Below are 18,123 nucleotides of genomic sequence, written 5' to 3'. Positions count from 1 at the left end.
GTTAACGATGTCATTAAAAGAAAGCATTAAATTAGGGAGAAAAACCCGTTCGCGGAGAGGGTCCCCGGTTCTCCAGTTAGATTGTGCTTCACGGCGTCATGTTTCGCCGTGACGGGGTTATTATTGGAGTAAATGGATGGCTGGAGCCTCTGCTCGAAGCGTCTCTGATCGCCGCGAGCGGGTTCATATTGGAATGAATTGACAACCCACAGCTTCACATAAAAACGTGGAAGGGTACCTTAGGCGTCAGCATGAGAAGTTAAGGGACGTGACAAATCGTCATTATTTTACGCGTCGGGAGTGAGAACGGGTTGGTTTGATTGTGTGTGTTGGGCATTTTGCACACTTTTGTCACAAATATAAACATTTTTAAGGAAACAACGACGAAATGTTTTCATGAGACGGTTGCTTTACTTGCAAAAGATAACAGTGCATATTTGCATGTACACATATGGATGTCTTACAATTTTTCTACAATGTTTTCATCTTATCTTGTTTTTATTATATTATCCCTCTGTCCAGCACTTTGAACGACACTTTTAACTGTGCTATAAAGATGACTTGACTTGACAATAGAGAAACGAGGAAGCGGTGTCCTTTGCGTCATTCTATTCTCATCCATAACCCGCGTATTTTTGTTCTTTTGGTTTCTTCCGCGTTTGGAGCCATGTGCAACTTGACGTGCAGTCTGAGCTCTGGAGAAGCAGGAATGTGGATTCTACCGCAGATATCCGGTTAAAACCTTTGGGAGAGAGATCAAAGTTTTGTTTTTGTATTTGATACCGCGTTGGTTCTGCGGAAAGAAAGACACGATAGTAAGTACATTTGTGCAGAGGTTTGTTGCATCATTCAGTGTTATGCGATCTCCTTATTTTCCCCGCACTCATCTTCAGATCAGAAATAGGTCCGACATGTTTGTTCACATTTTTTAGTTTTGGTCCGGGCTGCTGCATAAAAACAGAAACACATCGACAACATTCCGCCGAATTAATTCCATATTAGACTTCAAACGCACTAAATAATTTCTGAAGCAGAATCGGCTGGAATACGAAAACATCTACACAACTAAATAAATAGTGGTTTGCATTACTCGATTTGCACTAATTTGCATTAGCAGTAACAATAAGTGAGCGGGAGGAGTGAGGCGTGGGGTCTTCACACACCCCCGTTCTCTGTTCGCCATCTGGGGCTAGCCGTTTGGTCGCTGTCTGGGCTAGTGGGCTGACAAGACTGACACACTTTGTACAGTTACATCATAGTCATTGGTTACAACACATAGCAAGGGCGTAGATTTGGTTTTGGCATTGGTGGGGACGGATGATTCAACCACTGAACCCTGCCCTGTTCCTTTTTTCCTTTTTGTCGCTTCTTGAGAAAAAAAAAGGAGAAATATACTTGCCTACATATGCTATTCTTCATGCTTTTAAATCATTTAAAATTACAGTTCATAGTTTTATATGTGAATTATATAATGTTAAATTACTATTAAACAAATGACTGACGAAGTATTTTAGGCTTTAGTTTACTTCAGCCATATTCCATATCAATCAGGTATCATATAAAAATAAAAATAGCTTCAAATACAGTCATGACAATAAAAGAATATGACTTTAAGGACTTAACAACATTAGTTCAGTTATAGTGCACCAACATCTCTAACACATTAGCACTAAGGGAACACTGAATAACCTGGTGGTTTTTGTCCATAAAACCACTTAGCTACGATTACCACAAAAGATCTCTCGGCAAAACGATGCAACATTTTAGGCACAATATTGCCCCGATCAAATCAGTGAGCTGGGATGTTTTATTCTCAACATGAACTACTGTTACAGCAAAAGACATGGACTACTAGTGTCCCACACAACAACTCAATGTGCATGTGAAGGAGCCAAACACACGCCTGCTCCTCTTGTTAACTGAGATAAACTGCTGGCATATTTGTTTTACATCTATACTGTCCAGTCTCTCCTGGTGGACATGGCATACATCAGGATTGTTTAATCTCATTTGAGTCATTGTTGACCTTAGCCATCTTTTTAGTCTTGTGAGAGCACTGAAGCTTCTTTCAGCCTCAGTACATGCGTTTTATCCTCAGATTAAAATTATTGTGTGCTTGATGTGCCTCACCTTTGGCCCTGGCTCTTCCCCTCTGACTGCACTAGGACATATTGCTACCTGATAAAATAACACATGGATTCGTGCCATATAAAAAGTGAGACATGTCAATTCAGATTCTTTGTCAAATATACACTAATGAAACAATTTACATCAGCAGCCTAACAATTGTCATGATAATAAATACTAGTTAATCTATAGCACCAAATCATCAGTCAGTCACCTGTGACCTCGCCTCTTCACCTCTGTCCGAGCTACAACATGGCAGAGCTGCCTCTGTCACCTGATGAATAACAGTGAGCCATTCCACATACATGCAGTCACACATGTGCTTCAAATACAGTCATGAACCACCAAGTCATCATCCAATTTCACCTGTGATTCTTGTATCACCATTACTCCACCACTACACCATTATTAAAACAATTTGTGCAAAGTGCACTCCAAGGTGGAATATTTGCAAAATCATGACTACCTCATGATATTTTGTCTCAAAAATGAACCCTATGAATATGTCAGTACCATTAGGATGAAATTATTGTGTCACCAACATTTTAACGTTAGACACATACTTTTAACAGCCTCTGTAAACTAATATCCTGGCCTGCTCGAGGCTGCCGTTTTCTCTGACAGTTTCAATCAAATTTGGAAATGCTACTGTGGGAGACTGAGAGAACTAATAGTGCTGCCTGTTGTGCAGTTAGTTTCCAAAACACGTTATTCATGGTTACATACAATTTCAGACTGATGTGGGCTAAAGCCTAGCATAGCCTGTAACGTTATTATGAAGGACACATTTTATGAGTGAACTTGAGTTCAAGTGACTAACAGGTTTCTTTGAAAAATACTTTATTACATATAAATTTCGTAACTGAAGTCCGTGAATTCTATGTTGATGCCAACTGTAATTTCAGGAATAGAAACAGCATGAAGATTGAAGTGTGAGCATAAGATTCAATTTTAAAAACAATACTAAGAACAACAATAAAGGAGCGAGCTCTTGGTGTGAGTGAGTGAAGTGGCTCTTAAAAGAGCCGTTGTTGGTAGGAGAGCGTGCAGCTTAAGCTCTCTCTCCGCGGATGCGGCGAGCCAGCTGGATGTCTTTGGGCATGATGGTGACCCTTTTGGCGTGGATGGCGCACAGGTTGGTGTCCTCGAAAAGTCCGACCAGGTAAGCCTCGCTGGACTCCTGCAGAGCCATGACAGCAGAGCTCTGGAAGCGCAGGTCGGTCTTGAAGTCCTGAGCGATCTCGCGCACCAGGCGCTGGAAGGGCAGCTTGCGGATCAGCAGCTCTGTGGATTTCTGGTAACGGCGGATCTCTCGCAGAGCCACGGTACCAGGCCTATAACGGTGAGGCTTCTTGACGCCCCCGGTGGCCGGGGCGCTCTTACGGGCGGCCTTGGTGGCCAGCTGCTTCCTGGGGGCTTTACCGCCAGTAGACTTGCGAGCAGTCTGCTTGGTTCGTGCCATTCTTTCTCACTATTCTTTCCCTGTAATAAGAGCAGAAAATGTAGCGAACAGAGGAGACTCGCTGCTCTTAAAGTGTGTGACTGGCTGTGACGCGGTGCCGCTCCGGCTCGTGATTGGTGACGGGCTCCACGTGGAGCATCGCCCCGCCTCGGTGTGTGCTGCTCATTGGAGAAAAGTGCATTGAATTTGCGCGCTGCCGCAAGGCTCTCTGCGATTGGTGCGTTACGAATCCGCCCGCGCTCTGCGGAAATATAAGCGAGGCTTTGGGCTGATCGGGCCACATTTTCTCTTAGCCTCTTTACTACGAAGAAAAGAACCTAGCCAAACATTGAGACTCTCAGCAACGCAAGACTGTAAACTTCTTTTCACTGAAAGACGAACGACGCTGATGAGCTGAGCTGTGTTTTTCCCCTCGGACTGCCGGACTCTGTTTTGGGTTTGCAAACTTTGCTGAAGTACACAAACCTAAAAATCTGTAGGCGGTTTTGTTTTCTCCGTTTGGAGCTTTTTGAGCCATGCCTGGCCACAGCACAGGGGCACCATGCCACAAGTACCCTAACTCTTCCTCTAGGGCAGACAACCATCGACCCAACTGGACTATATCCAGGGACAGCACAACCAGCCAAGACTCCTACAAGGATCCTCATGGGGAGCAAATACGTGACCACTCCCGCTATTCAGAGGGCAAGTATGGTCGAGGAAGAAGCCACCCTCGAAACGGCACAGGAAGGGGTTCAGAGACAATAGGATTTATTCCGGGGTCGGCAGACAGCGTGCCGAGCAGCAGGCAGTCCTGTGCCTCCATGGGCTGGAGTAGCTGTAAGGCTCTTATCTGTTCTGTTCTCACCTGTGGATTTTATGGCACCCGGGAGCCCTGCCTCCCCGTTAACGAGAGCTCCACAGACCATACCCCCAAAACGCTGGGTGACCCTCGACCTCCTAACGGCATAGCTGTGAAAACCCCTGGCATGTCTTTGGAGCCCAATAATAAGCAGCCCAAGACCCCCAGGTTGCCCCTGAATGACAGTTTCCGTTACCCAGATGTGCACATAGCAGGTCAGAAGGTAAAGTACCCAGTTGCTGACCCCAAACGGGGTCGCACATCAGGTAAAGGGGATAACCAGCGGCCGGTCAGCAACACCAGCCTTATATCCTACGAGGACTACGACTTGGATGAGCAGAGCGACAAAGACATTGACTCTCTGATCACCAAGAAGCTGCTGGAGCTTTACGCCCTGCATCAGATTGACCAGCTGGCCAAGTGCACCTCTGATTCCTCCTTCTCCCGCAAGACCAACGAGATCAGCGAGCTCATCTACAGCATCGCTCAGGACTACAACCTGGAGGAGCAAGAGGCCGAGTGCAAGCTGGTGTACGGGGTCATCCGCATCAGCACGCGGAAGGGCAAAAGGAACAAGGGCTACCTGTCGACCGGGCAGCATCATAACAGCAGGAGGGATGGGACCTTCATGAGCAGTGATTTTCCAGAGGTGAAAGTGTCGGAGCAGACGCCATTAGACGAGCTGGCGAGAAAGATGAGAAATTACAGCGGGCGAACATATTCCTCCAGCACTACTACGGCCTACTCAGCGTATCACCACGACACTGAAACCTACTCCTCAGGCGCTCCTCTGATTCTCTAAAAGTCAAACAAAAACAATGAGATGTAGCCAGTTACATGGGCTATTTCATCCTCCCGCTGTTACCAAGTTGAGCACCTTTTACCCCGAGTGGTTGTACTTCTGCCTTTAAGTGGTCCAGCTACTACCTGCTGTTTTCAAGCAAAAGGCCCACTGAGGAGACTCTCCCCCCCTATTGGGGGGAGTCACCATTGCTCAGGGTGGTGTGCTGCCCAACATCCAGGCTGTGCTGCTGCCCAAGAAGACCGAGAAGCCAGCGAAGGCCAAGTAAACGCAAAGCGCTCTGCTTCACCAAAAACAAAGGCTCTTTTAAGAGCCAAACACTTCCCTCTCAGCAAAGATTCTTCTTGCTGTTACTGTGTCTGTAACATTTTGTGTACTGTGAAATGTAGCTTATGCATTGTGATTTATTTTGAAATCTACGTTCATTCATGTCGTCTTACATAGTCAGGGACTGAAATCCACCTTCAAAATATACTATCATGAGTGCTTAAGCAGTGTGTTTGTTTTATTCACAAGACAAGAATAGACTGTCTTAATATAAAGTCAAAATAAAACTAAAGCAAAAAGCTCTGTCTCTCCTGAGTGGTTAAGGCTTGTGCCTTGTTCAACCTCATTGCTCATCTTACTAATTTAGAATAAATAGGATGTCACCAATTATTAGCTTCATAACACTCATCATGGTTCACTCGCTTGATAATTAAAGCAGTTTCTACACTCATGGAAACAGACAACACGTGGTACATGACACATGTGGCAAGATCACAAACCTTGTCAAACACAATAGGAAATCATAACAACGTGAGGAGAGGGACAGGTGGACTTCTTTGGTGCTGCAGAAACTACCCAGGTACAGAGGGAGGAAAATGTGGAACTGTTAGCAACATGTTCAGCAGCACTGCTGCTAAATTTGGGACATTTTGCAAAGTCACTTACATCTACGCTTAGTTAACCCCTGTTTTAAGGACAGTAGTGGGTTTGAGCAGGATTCGAACCTGGGCCTCCTGGTCTCAATGCGGCTATTCACCCCATTGTGTTCTCAGAGCATTTCATGCGACCTTAAAGCTCTCAAGAATTACATTAAGTTGCTGAACCCTGACCTCTGACGTGGCAGATTAGTTGGCTTAGCTATAAACTTTGGTGTGTAACTCTGTATGGATCGAAGAATGTATTGACAGTGGGGGTTTGCCTGTCGTAAAATGAGTAAAAGCTGCCTCAGCCAGATAAACAATAGAATTAGAGGAAAACTACTGAGGAGGGGGATACAGGGCAGCCCCGGCCTCTCCTCCAGTTGGGATATCCAAAGAATCGGTGAGGTCAAGAAGTAAACCTCAAGGCTATATTTTGAAAAAAAAGAAAGGAATTCCCAGCATCCATAACTCTACAGAGCTCCATTAGTTCAAATGTACACAAATCAAATTGGTTATGAAATCAGTAATGAAATCAATACATGCTAAAATAATAGCTGTATGGGTTCAGCTTGGAGTAAAATGTGTCCTTGAAATCACCTAATATCAGCTCACTTGGCCTAGATTTAGTCAGGTTAGGTTGTAGAGCATTTTGAGTGGATTATATTGGCTAGGTATCATTAACCTATACGTGTACTTCCAATAAAAACAGCCAGTGTAGGCTTTCAAAAAATAAAAATAGAACTCAATATTTCATACAGAGATAATACCTTGCAACTATAAATGTAATACTTTCAGTCATGTTTGTTGTTTTTTTAATATAATGTTTTTAAATGTGGGTGATAACTTTTAAAGGTTTATTTCTTTTCTGATAGTGTTTCATAGTAAAACAAGAAGTGTTGTGATGTCTTGTACTATGAAGGTATGATTGTAAAGAGCAAACGGGTGAGGTGTTTCAGGTGTGCAGATCCGACTACAAGCCAACAAAATAAAGATAAAAAATTTCAGAGGTGGGCCATTCTGGTGTCACAAATTTATGAAACGAAAAGGACTGTACATCTGACAGAGTGGAGAAGTGGGAAAACATCCACGATCACCAACAGATTTCAAAGGGCTGGACTGCTGCTTGATGGAGATGAGGACACCACCACGGCCCTTCAGAGGGTGTTCGACTCCAACACTGACAACGAGAATTTTTTTGGTTTTGAAAGCCGACACTGGAGAAGAGGACTTTGGTGGTTTTAGTGCGCAGGAAGAAGAGAAAGATGGTGGGGAATGACTGACTTTTCTTCTTGTTAAAGCCATGTTACTGCACCTGAGCCTAAAAGGTAGGCCGAATCGTTTTTTTCTGGTGTGCTGTAGGTTATTGTTATGTACTACTACATTTGTTACTCGTTTATAAAGCACAGTACATGTTTCGTTCTTGTAATTACCGGTACTTGTACATAAAAAGTTGTGCAAATATGTACCGGTAACTTCTTTTTCAAAATATTAATACAAGGGATGTGTTCCCAAACAGCCATCTCTTTCCTGACAATCCCCTTTGTGCATATTCTCTTACATATGGTAAGCAAACATTAAAGCACCTGCGGCTTTTAGTCAGGTGCGGCTGATGTAGGTACAAAACAGGATTTTCCCCTGATTTTAGCTTGTGCGGCTAATATTCAGGTGCGCTTTGTAGTCCGGAAAGCACGGCAATTTAATTTCAAGGGGAAATTAAGTCTCACTGAGGTTAAAGGCCAAAGAATAAAAGTGGGTTTTAAGACGCAATTTAAAATTGGACAGTGAAGGGGCCTCTCTAACGTGCAAGGGCAAATTATTCCATAATTTTGGAGCCACGATAAAGAAGGCCCGCTCCCCTCTGAGCTTCCTCCTGGATCTCAGTACCTCCAGGGGCAGCTGATCAGCTGACCTGGGAGACCGACGGGGTGTGTGGAGATGAAGAAGCTCAGAGAGGTAAGGCGGGGCAAGACTGTGAACATAAGAATTTTAAAATTAACTCTAAAAGACACAGGCAGCCAGTGCAGTGAGGCTGGAACAGGGGTTATATGCTCTATTTTAAAAGTTCCTGTTAGGAGTCATGAAGAAGCGTTTTGAACCAGCTGCAGACTTGAGAGCAATGACTGACTGACCCCCACGTATCTACAGAGGAGGACTCGCAGGGACCACTGGGTCCAAACACCAACAACTCTGTTTTCTTTTCATTAAAATTTAAAAAGTTTAGAGCCAACCAAGCTTTAATGTCATCTAGGCATGTTGTGAGAGGTTTTATGGAGATGCCACCCTTCTGCTTTAGGGGCAAATAAATTTGGATGCCATTATCATCTAGAAAATCTTTCAGTTGACTAAAAACAATTTTCGCTAAAACCTTGGAAAGTAAAGGGAGCTTGGAAGTAGGCCTATAGTTCGCTAAAACTGTGTGGCTGGTGTTTGGAGTCTACAGACTGGGACACAATGAAGGCTGCTTCTAACAGCTTGGACGAGTTTACGGACACTGTCACCTCCTATATCCACTTCTGTGAGGACAGCATTGTGCCATCACGCACCAGGGTGAGTTATAACAATGACAAACCCTGGTTTACTCCTAAACTCAAAAAGCTGTGGCTGGAAAAGAGAAAGGCGTTCAGAAGCGGAGACAGGGACTGCTACAGAGAGGCCAAGTACAGGTTCACTAAAGAAGTGGACATTGCTAAACACCAGCACTCTGAGAAGATGCAGCAGCAGATCTCAGAGAATGACTCGCCCTCTGTGTGGAAAGGTTTTAGGAATATCACCAACTACAAGCCTAAAACCCCCCACTCCACTGATGACTTGCTCTTGGCCAACACCCTCAACGACTTTTACTGCCGTTTTGATGAACCATCAGGCAGCCTTCACACCTCCAACGGCCCCAACAATAGAGACACTTTGGACACTCATTCCCCCACCTCTCCCCCCTCCATAGAGCCATCACCACCTTCAAACACTTCACCTACAACACCCCCCTCCTCACCCCACACAAAAGAGGATTTCACACCACCTCCTCCCACCACAACTCTTCATATTCATGAAGCAGGTGTGAGGAAGCAGTTTAAGAGTCTGAATGCTCGGAAAGCTCCCGGCCCAGACGGTGTGTCTCCTGCCACCCTCAGACACTGTGCAAACGAGCTGGCCCCAGGAAGCAGCATGTGAGGCTAGGAAAGAATGTCTCGGACTCCCGGACCATCAGCACCGGCTCCCCTCAGGGCTGTGTTCTTTCTCCTCTGCTCTTCTCCCTATACACCAACTGCTGCACCTCCACCCACCAGTCTGTCAAGCTAATCAAGTTTGCAGATGACACCACCGTTATTGGACTCATCTCGGACGGGGATGAGTCTGCCTACAGGAGGGAGGTTGAACGTCTGGTGTCCTGGTGCAGCCACAACAACCTGGTGCTGAATGCCCAGAAGACAGTGGAGATTATTGTGGACTTCAGGAAGCACACAGCTCCACTCCCCCCCCATCATCCTGTCTGACACCCCCATCACCTCTGTGGACTCATTCCGCTTCCTGGGTACCACCATCACCCAGGACCTGAAGTGGGAGCCCACCATCACCTCCGTCATTAAGAAAGCCCAGCAGAGGATGTACTTCCTGAGGCAGCTGAAGAAATTCAACCTGCCAACACGGACGATGACGCAATTCTACACTGCAATCATCGAGTCCATCCTCACCTCCTCCATCACTGTGTGGTACGCTGGAGCCACTATCAGGGACAAACAGAGACTGCAGCGTGTTGTGCGCTCTGCTGAGAAGGTGATTGGCTGCAGACTCCCATCTCTGCAGGACCTGTACACCTCCAGGACACTGTGGCGTGCAGCTCGGATCTCAGCTGACCCTTCTCACCCTGGACACAGTCTGTTTGACCTGCTCCCCTCAGGCAGGAGGCTCCGGTCCATTCGCACCAGAACCTCTCGCCACAAGAACAGTTTCTTCCCCTCTGCTGTTGGACACATGAACAATAACCGTATGACTGTTCCCACCACTAACACATGACCCTACGCTGTGTTCACTGCATCATTCCATGTTTGGCACTGATCACCACCTGCACTCATGTATATATTATGTATATATCTATCTACTTAGCACTTTTAATTCTTATTCTTATTTTTATTTTCATGTCTATTTAAACGTAATTTATAACAGTATGTTTGCACTGAAGCACCGCAGCAATTTCCTAATGTTGTAAACCTGCTCAACATTTGGCAATAAAACCCTTTCTGATTCTGATGTTAGCAGAATTAGAGATCAAAAAAAGATGGAACTTGCATTGCTTTTTTGGAAAGGTTGGATGAGAAAGCCCCCTCTCTTTAATAACAAGTAGCATCTGAAAAATGATATGGTGTAATAGAGTTCTGTGAAACAGTATTTGCCCCTTACTCAGTTCTTAGTTTTTGCATATTGGTCACATTTAGATGTTTCATATCATTAAAAATATACACTTTAAAGAAATAACTGTAGTAAGAAAAAAGTGCAGTTTTTAAATTATATTTAATTTATTAAGAAAAAGATTCAGTTTCAATGCCACACCCAGGCCTCATCACTGCCAGATCTGCTGATTCAGAAATCCATTAATTTGAGATTATGTATCGGAATTTCAGGAGCGAGACCACGCCTCCAAACACCCTCCTTCCGGTTGTCATCTATATCAGTGGTCCCCAACCCCTGGGCCTCGGACCGGTCGTTTGGTACTGGGCTGCGAGAGTTGAGGCTCAGGTGTGAAATGTATGGTTTTCAGGGTTTTTATCGGTTTTCAGCGTTATTTTGTTATCGTTTTTATCGTTAACTCGGTTTTCCTGGGTCTTTTCACATGTGTTATGAATAAATCATCTTTTTTTTCGGTACTGGTACTAGTTTTATTTTGTTGTATTTATCCGCGACACCTTAAAGGCTGGTCCGTGAAAATATTGTCGGGTGCAAAAAAGGTGATATATATATTTATAACTATATAGACCGCTGATCTATATAGTTTCTCCCAATTCTGCAAGCTGTTCATTCTAGTTTACGTGCCTCACCCTCCCTCCCTCCTTGTTTTCAATACTTTAACTTCTTCACTTCTATTTAGTGCATGGAGATCTGCAAGGCCCAGGAGCCATCGCCAGTCCCCTTCGAGGCCTTCCCCAAACCGCAGCTCAATTCATGTCCAAGCATTCACCTTTACCTACTAAAATGCTGTCAAACCTAGAATGAGGACGTGGGCCCAGCTAGTGAAACAGAATCTATTTGACAAACTGAAGCAGTATAAATTTCTCAAAACCGTAGCACATCATGTCATAATCTAAAGAATCAACTGAGAAACAAGGTTAGTGACTGAAAGGGTTTCTAAGGCTCAATGACAGCCATCATCCACTTAAGTAGAAAACCTGGAACAGTGCTGGAACTTCCCAAGAGTTGCCAGCCTACCAAAATTACTCCAAGAGTTCAGCTATGACTCAGCCAGGAGTTTACAGAAGAACCCAGGACAAAGTTTTTATCTGACGTAAAATGTATAGAAATCATACATATACCAACAAGACTGTACATCACTGTCACAACAGCGTTTGTTTTCATTCAAAAGCTTTATGGCTTTAATACCTGGTGGGCCGGTCTGTAGTCGAAATGCCCAATTTTCTGTCCCAGTCCAGCCCTGCAGGTTAATACTGGCAGTGTCACCATGCCAGCTGACTGTATTTCATCATCAGCCAGTGTTATTCTTTATACATCAATATTACCAAAGTTTACCATAAGGCAGCATAGAAAGTATTTACTTGCTTTCAGGTTTTATTCAAATGTTAGTCATTTCAGTTGTTTCTCCACTTTTTTCCTGTTTCAAAATCAAACACCAGTTTGTGAGAAGATTATCTTCTTTTTTTAACAGGCAGATAAAGTTTTACATTGGAACTGGCTAATTTGTCAATTGTTTGTTACAAATGTTCATATTTTAATATTCAAAAATGTTTTTGCCCAGAACATATGTGCACTACATGTCAGTAAAAATACTATGCAAATATTGATGTCCTTGACTGCTGAGTAAACACTGACAAAGCACTGATTGTATCTCTTGTACTTTATCAATGCAGTATCTAAAAACTTTGCACCGTAGTGGTTAAAATCTCATTCTAATAAGAGTTAAAAGCGCGTTCGGTTATTAGGTTTATTGAAATATGGTTAACGGTTGGTAGAATTGTTTTTAACATTATCTGTTAAAGTCAAATGATAAAAAAAAACAATGTGATGCTGATTGTATAATGTGGTGAAAATAAGATGTAAAGCAGTTTCTTCCTCAGCTGAATCATAATACTTTTTTAATCCCAGAGAAAGTAAAGTAATGAGAGAGTTAGAACAGAATAGAATAGAATAATCCTTTAATTTAATTTAATTTAATTGAAATTTGGGTGTAACAGCAGCAAGACAAACACATATACAAACAAACGGTACACAAGACACAGAACAGAAACATACACAATTTTTACATATGTACATGAAGGACAATGGTTACTAAAAAGTGAGTACTGTACTGTTATTAAATTAAATAAAATTAAATACAGATAAGAGGGCCTCTTTGCTTAGGCTGCTGCCCCCGCGACCCGGCCTCGGATAAAGCGGATGAAGATGGATGGACAGATAAGAGGCAAACCCTGGTTGTAGTGTGAATCGGTTGATAAAATAGTGCAAGATACAGCGCTGATGTAAACATCTATGTTTGTTGGGAGCAGTTTTGATTGTACAATCTGACAGCTGCAGGGAGTAAGGAAACGCTCCTTCATGCATCTAGGATGCAGCAGTCTGTCACTGAAGGAGCTCTGCAGTTCAGCAACATTTACATGCATGGGGTGGGAGACTCTGTCCATCAGAGATGTTATTTTGGCCAGAGTCCTTCTGTCTCCCACCACCTGCACTGTGTCCAGGGTGCATCCCAGAACAGAGCTGGCCTTCCTGATGAGTTTATCCAACCTCTTCCTTTCAGCTGCAGATAAACCGCTGCTCCAACATACCACACTGTAAGAAATGACAGATGCCACCACAGAGTCATAGAAGGTCTTTAAAATCGCTCCCTGTACTCCAAATGACCTCAGCCGCCTCAGCAGGTAGAGTCTGCTCTGACCCTTCCTGTAAAGAGCATCAGTGTTGTGGCTCCAGTCCAATTTATTATTCAGGTGAACACCCAGGTACCTATACGAGTCCACTATCTCAATGTCCACTCCCTGGATGTTCACCGGTGTCCTGGCATTGATCAGCAGGTGGTTCTGCTGGCACCAGTCCACAAAGTCCAGAGTCCACTGTCTGTACTCTGTGATGAGGCCGACTATGGCAGAGTCATCAGAGAACTTCTGTAGGTGGCGGCATGGGGAGATAAAGTAAAAACAAAATAATCCAGTATATTACAAAATATTACAAATTCAAGCACTTGACATTTTTGTTACATTATACAAATTCGTCATGAATTCTCTCTTACTTTAGCTGTCTTACTTCCACAACAATAAAATCGCTCTTTGCACACAACTCTAGCTCTCAGTATACTTTAAGACCAGTTTCCTGTCAAGAATTCATGGTGCCTTATTTGCTCTGTTATCTACCGTTGTGTACAGTGTTGTCGACCGCTGTTTTTATCTCAAAAAAATGTCCTCCGATGAGAAAGCCTAATCTCGGTTATTCAATACTGAAGAAATTTCAACTTTTATGAATTGAAGTTGCAAAACTCTTAGCTATGTTTTTGATAAAACCTCTGTTTCTTTGCTCTGCTTCACTTTAGCAGCATCAGTTTTTTGCAGGTAATTTTCAGAGCAGAACAGACTGTGTCCCCTCCTCCTGATGTTGGGTATTTTTCCATTCCTTGCTTTTTCCCTGTTCAATATCAAAAATTAGACTAATACGTATTTTCTCAACTCTACAAATGTCAACATTAACCCCAATTATCGATATAATATGTTTGTCAATACTTTTCCCCAGTTAATTGTCAATTTTGCACTTTGTTCTTCTTAAATCTCCCACATTTGCCTTATAACCTTCTGGCACTGCTCCATAACTCTCCGAGCACTGTTCCCAACATCAATCATTTTTATTGGGTACTTGTTGACAGTTCTATGACCAAAACTCCGGAAAACTACAGATATCAAACATACAGCAAAGAGAAAACAATTAATCTTCCTTACAGCTAAGTCGGGTTCGCTGCCAGGGGTGGGCTGCTATACCCGTTAAAAAAGGGTTTTTTCACAATTTTGGCAACCAGAGACAGGCAAAAGTGCACTCATAGGCGGGCAAGTTTTGTTTACTTTTATGGGATAGAGATGGGTGCTTCATCACTTTCTGGCAGCGGAGAGGCTTCCAGGTGTAGCTCAGTGGGGCAAAGTTTATTTAACCCTTTGTTTGGACTGGTTACCATTGGCCATAATACAATCAAAGGCTACTTATTAATCCTAATCAATACATTTCAGACAGTATTGATCACATATGCTCATTCAACAAGTAGCACCAACTTCATTAATATACTTGTGAATAATATTTGATCAAAAGATGTGGGTCTTGTGATTTTAAACATGCAGGTTAAAGGCTTATAACAGTGATTCCATTATAAAAACACTCTGGTATATATATATATATATATATATATATATATATATATATATATATATATATATATATATATATATATATACATCCATAGGTCCGTCATCCTATTCAGGCAGGCAAGATGCTAGCTGGCAAGGCATACATGGAACGCCATAACCAAGTGGCCGGCATAGTGTACAGGAACGTCTGTGCCGAGTATAACCTGGAAGTCCCGAGGTCAAAATGGGAGATGCCCCCAAGGGTGGTGGAGAATGACCGAGCTAAGATCCTGTGGGACTTCCAGATACAGACGGACAAAATGGTGGTGGCTAACCAACCGGACATAGTGGTGGTAGACAAACAGAAGAAGACGGCCGTAGTTATCGATGTAGCGGTTCCGAATGACAGCAATATCAGGAAGAAGGAACACGAGAAGCTGGAGAAATACCAAGGGCTCAGAGAAGAGCTCGAGAAGATGTGGAGGGTGAAGGTAACGGTGGTCCCCGTGGTAATCGGAGCACTAGGTGCGGTGACTCCCAAGCTAGGCGAGTGGCTCCAGCAGATCCCGGGAACAACATCGGAGATCTCTGTCCAGAAGAGCGCAGTCCTGGGAACAGCAATGATACTGCGCAGGACCCTCAAGCTCCCAGGCCTCTGGTAGAGGACCCGAGCTTGAAGGATAAACCGCCCGCAGGGGCGTGCTGGGTGTTTTATATATATATATATATATATATATATATATAGAGAGAGAGAGAATCTGTGTATATATATGATTGCATAGTGTACATGTGAATATATGTCCAGTGTATGATATATATGTCATAAAAATCCACAACAGTAACACAGCTTCTCCTATCACCATATAGAGAATTTGGGGATGTGTGGGAAAAATAAACTATGACCATTTCAATCTAGAATTACCACAGGAGATATTTTCACCGTGTCGAAATCAATGTAAAACAACTGTGGCACTCCTGGTTGCCTAGCAACACATTTACACACATTTTGATGTGCACATAAAATGAAAATAATCAAATCACATAACATTGCTTTCATGTTTGTGTTTAGTGTTGATGGTGCACCTTAGACGTTAATGCATGTTAAAATGAATGCATTACCTAGATATCTATATGTATTTCAAAGTTTGCCCATTTGTCTGTCTAATTATTTCAGAACTATAAATGACACTATTTCATCATTTATTTGGGCCGGTAAACGTCCAAGGGCTAGTCGCTCGCTTCTTTATGGGGATAGATCAGCTGGAGGTGTCATGATCCTGGGCCATGTTGGCCCAGCATTCTTAGTTTCATGTATTTTTGAATTTTGTTCCTTATTTGACTTCCCTTTGTGACTTTTACCCCCTGTGTGCCCCTCTGTGTATCTGTGAGCCCTCGTTTCCCCTCGTGTTTTATTCCACGTTTTCCCCAGCCTGTTATGTCTGTGCTCTCCCCGTGCTCCCTCTCTCCTCCTGTCTGCGCCTCTGTGTACTTCCTGTTTTACTTTGACAGTCTCCCGTCAGTATGGGTCATGTTGTGTTGCTCCTGCCCTGTCTCGTTATGATTATCTGTGTCAGCTGTGTTCCCCGTGTGCTCCCACCTCCCTCGTTAAATCTCTGTGTATTTATGTCCGCGTCTCCCTCTGTTCAGTGTCGCATTCTCCCTCATTCATGGCCGTGTGTTTCTCTGTGTGCTAGTGTATTGCTTCCCAGTGTAGTTTCTTATCAGTTTGTTTCGCCGTTTCCCTCCAGCAATAAAGCTGTGTTATTGGGCATCTAACACGTATAATACATTATTGTGGTGTATGTCTCCCTATACTAATTGGTGCCAGAGTGAAGCAGCCTCCTGTTCCTCGTCATTACTTGATTTAGCATGTGATACCTCACAATCATCCCTATTAAACCGGTCTTCCAACCCAGTTGTTACTGAAACACAAACAAACTGACACTTTGGCACTTTGGTTGGCTCACCCTCCCTCTTGCAACCCCGATCTGCCACAATCACTTATTTGTTCCAGCAAAGATTGACTTAAGATTCTCTGTTTTAGAACATAAAGGTACTGATGATCTATACGTAAATGAGGTTTTTGCAAGTTTTAACGAACTAGTTACTCGCTTTAATTTCATTAAATGAGATTTTATGCGGTACTTCCAGGAGCCAAAACTTTGTTAAAGGGTAAAAACTAGCTTCTCCACCTAGTGAATCTCTTTTAAACAGTACCAAGATGAAATGGGAGTCAGAACTCCATATGAGTTTTTGTGAGTTGTTGTGGGATGGAGCGGTAGGGGCCATTAATTTGTCTTGTAGTTGTGCCAGACTTTCATTAATACAATTTAAAATTTTCCACAGATTACACTACAGTAAAAGAAAAACTGTCAACATTTTACCCAGATAAATTTGATGATAAATGTAACAGATGCTCACAGATACCTTGCAATCTTACTCATATGTCCTGGGCGTGCCCTAGGTTGTCTGAATTTTGGCATCAATTCTTCAAAATAATTTCAGATATATTGGGTATAAAATTGATTCCGACTCCACATATCGCTATATTTGGCAAACCACCAAATAACCTTCATACTACAACTATTCAAAATAACCTTATTCCCTTTGCTTCTCTCATCGCTAGAAAAATAATTTTGTTGTTGTGGAAATCATCTCAGCCACCATTAATTAAAGTGTGGCTACAGGATATCTTAGGACTCTTAAAATTGGAGAAGATAAAATTCTCCATCAGAGGCTCATCCAATAGATTTTTTTTTTAACTCACTGGAAACCATTACTTAAATACTTAGAAAAGTAGAACTCTCTCTGTAGTCCACCATATGACAGTGTACAAATTGTTCTGCTATTCCCGGCAGTGGCTGTTCTACCTTATAAGAATGCTTTATTTAAAGATATTCCAGCATTATTAATTTGTTTCAACCGTTGAGCAGGGATTCAGTAATATTAATATTGTTACTACTCTTAATATTTAAGATTTATCAATATTTATTAATGTTAATATTAAACTATAAGGATACGCACTACTATCTTATTGTTGATTTCTTGTTCTTGCTTTTTTTTGTATATTTTGTATGGGTTAATTCATTTCCTCTGTAACATATTCATTTTTACATTATTGGGAGGGAGTGGGGGTATTCAGGTACTCATCCCATTTATGTTTTTTTTTTTTTATATGCTATAAAAAAGAAAAAGATTATTTCTATATGTACCTATGTGTATTATGACAGTTTGGTATTGAAAAATAAAAGAAAACAAAAAGTGTAACCGGTTTTCCTTCCTCTGTGTCTGGCCATGACTGATTAGTCCCAGCTGTGTTCACACCTGTTACCCATCTCCTCGTTATCCTTCATGTGTGCCCTCTGTTCTTTGTCATGTTCTCCATAGTAGCTGTGCCATAGAGTGTCTTTCATGTTCTCTCAGTTATATCTGGTTATGAG

The 18,123-nt window shown here is 42.7% G+C and overlaps 2 protein-coding genes across 4 annotated transcripts; one reads left to right on the top strand and one right to left on the bottom strand.

The window, feature by feature from the left end:
- Positions 1-1,140: 1,140 nt before the first annotated feature.
- On the top strand, positions 1,141-5,697 carry LOC120725846 (keratinocyte differentiation factor 1-like). 2 transcript variants are annotated; one of them, XM_040018892.1, is made up of 2 exons: positions 1,141-1,146; positions 4,381-5,697. In XM_040018892.1, exon 2 carries the CDS (start codon positions 4,393-4,395, stop codon positions 5,230-5,232), a length of 840 nt encoding a protein of 279 aa, XP_039874826.1. In that variant the 5' UTR covers positions 1,141-1,146; positions 4,381-4,392; the 3' UTR covers positions 5,233-5,697. The 2 variants fall into 2 exon arrangements, with proteins under 2 accessions (XP_039874826.1, XP_039874825.1); XM_040018891.1 differs by lacking the exon at positions 1,141-1,146 and having other exon boundaries at positions 3,879-5,697.
- On the bottom strand, positions 3,126-3,617 carry LOC120725853 (histone H3-like). 2 transcript variants are annotated; one of them, XM_040018901.1, is made up of 2 exons: positions 3,518-3,609; positions 3,126-3,478 (listed from the first exon to the last, which is right to left on the bottom strand). In XM_040018901.1, the coding sequence occupies exons 1-2, from the start codon at positions 3,587-3,589 to the stop codon at positions 3,179-3,181; spliced, it is 372 nt and encodes a 123-aa protein (XP_039874835.1). In that variant the 5' UTR covers positions 3,590-3,609; the 3' UTR covers positions 3,126-3,178. The 2 variants fall into 2 exon arrangements, with proteins under 2 accessions (XP_039874835.1, XP_039874834.1); XM_040018900.1 differs by having other exon boundaries at positions 3,127-3,617.
- Positions 5,698-18,123: the final 12,426 nt, after the last annotated feature.

Source organism: Simochromis diagramma, unplaced genomic scaffold (assembly GCF_900408965.1).
Source record: "Simochromis diagramma unplaced genomic scaffold, fSimDia1.1 OVJJ01000642.1, whole genome shotgun sequence".
Lineage (NCBI taxonomy): Eukaryota > Metazoa > Chordata > Actinopteri > Cichliformes > Cichlidae > Simochromis > Simochromis diagramma.
The sequence above is the reverse complement of the archived record's forward strand: the minus strand, read 5'-3'. Positions and strand labels throughout refer to the sequence as shown.

What these genes read in the sequence shown, in the direction of transcription:
- LOC120725853 (XM_040018900.1), bottom strand. Translation starts at nt 3,589, where the DNA reads ATGGCACGAACCAAGCAGACTGCTCGCAAGTCTACTGGCGGTAAAGCC.
- LOC120725846 (XM_040018891.1), top strand. Translation starts at nt 4,105, where the DNA reads ATGCCTGGCCACAGCACAGGGGCACCATGCCACAAGTACCCTAACTCT.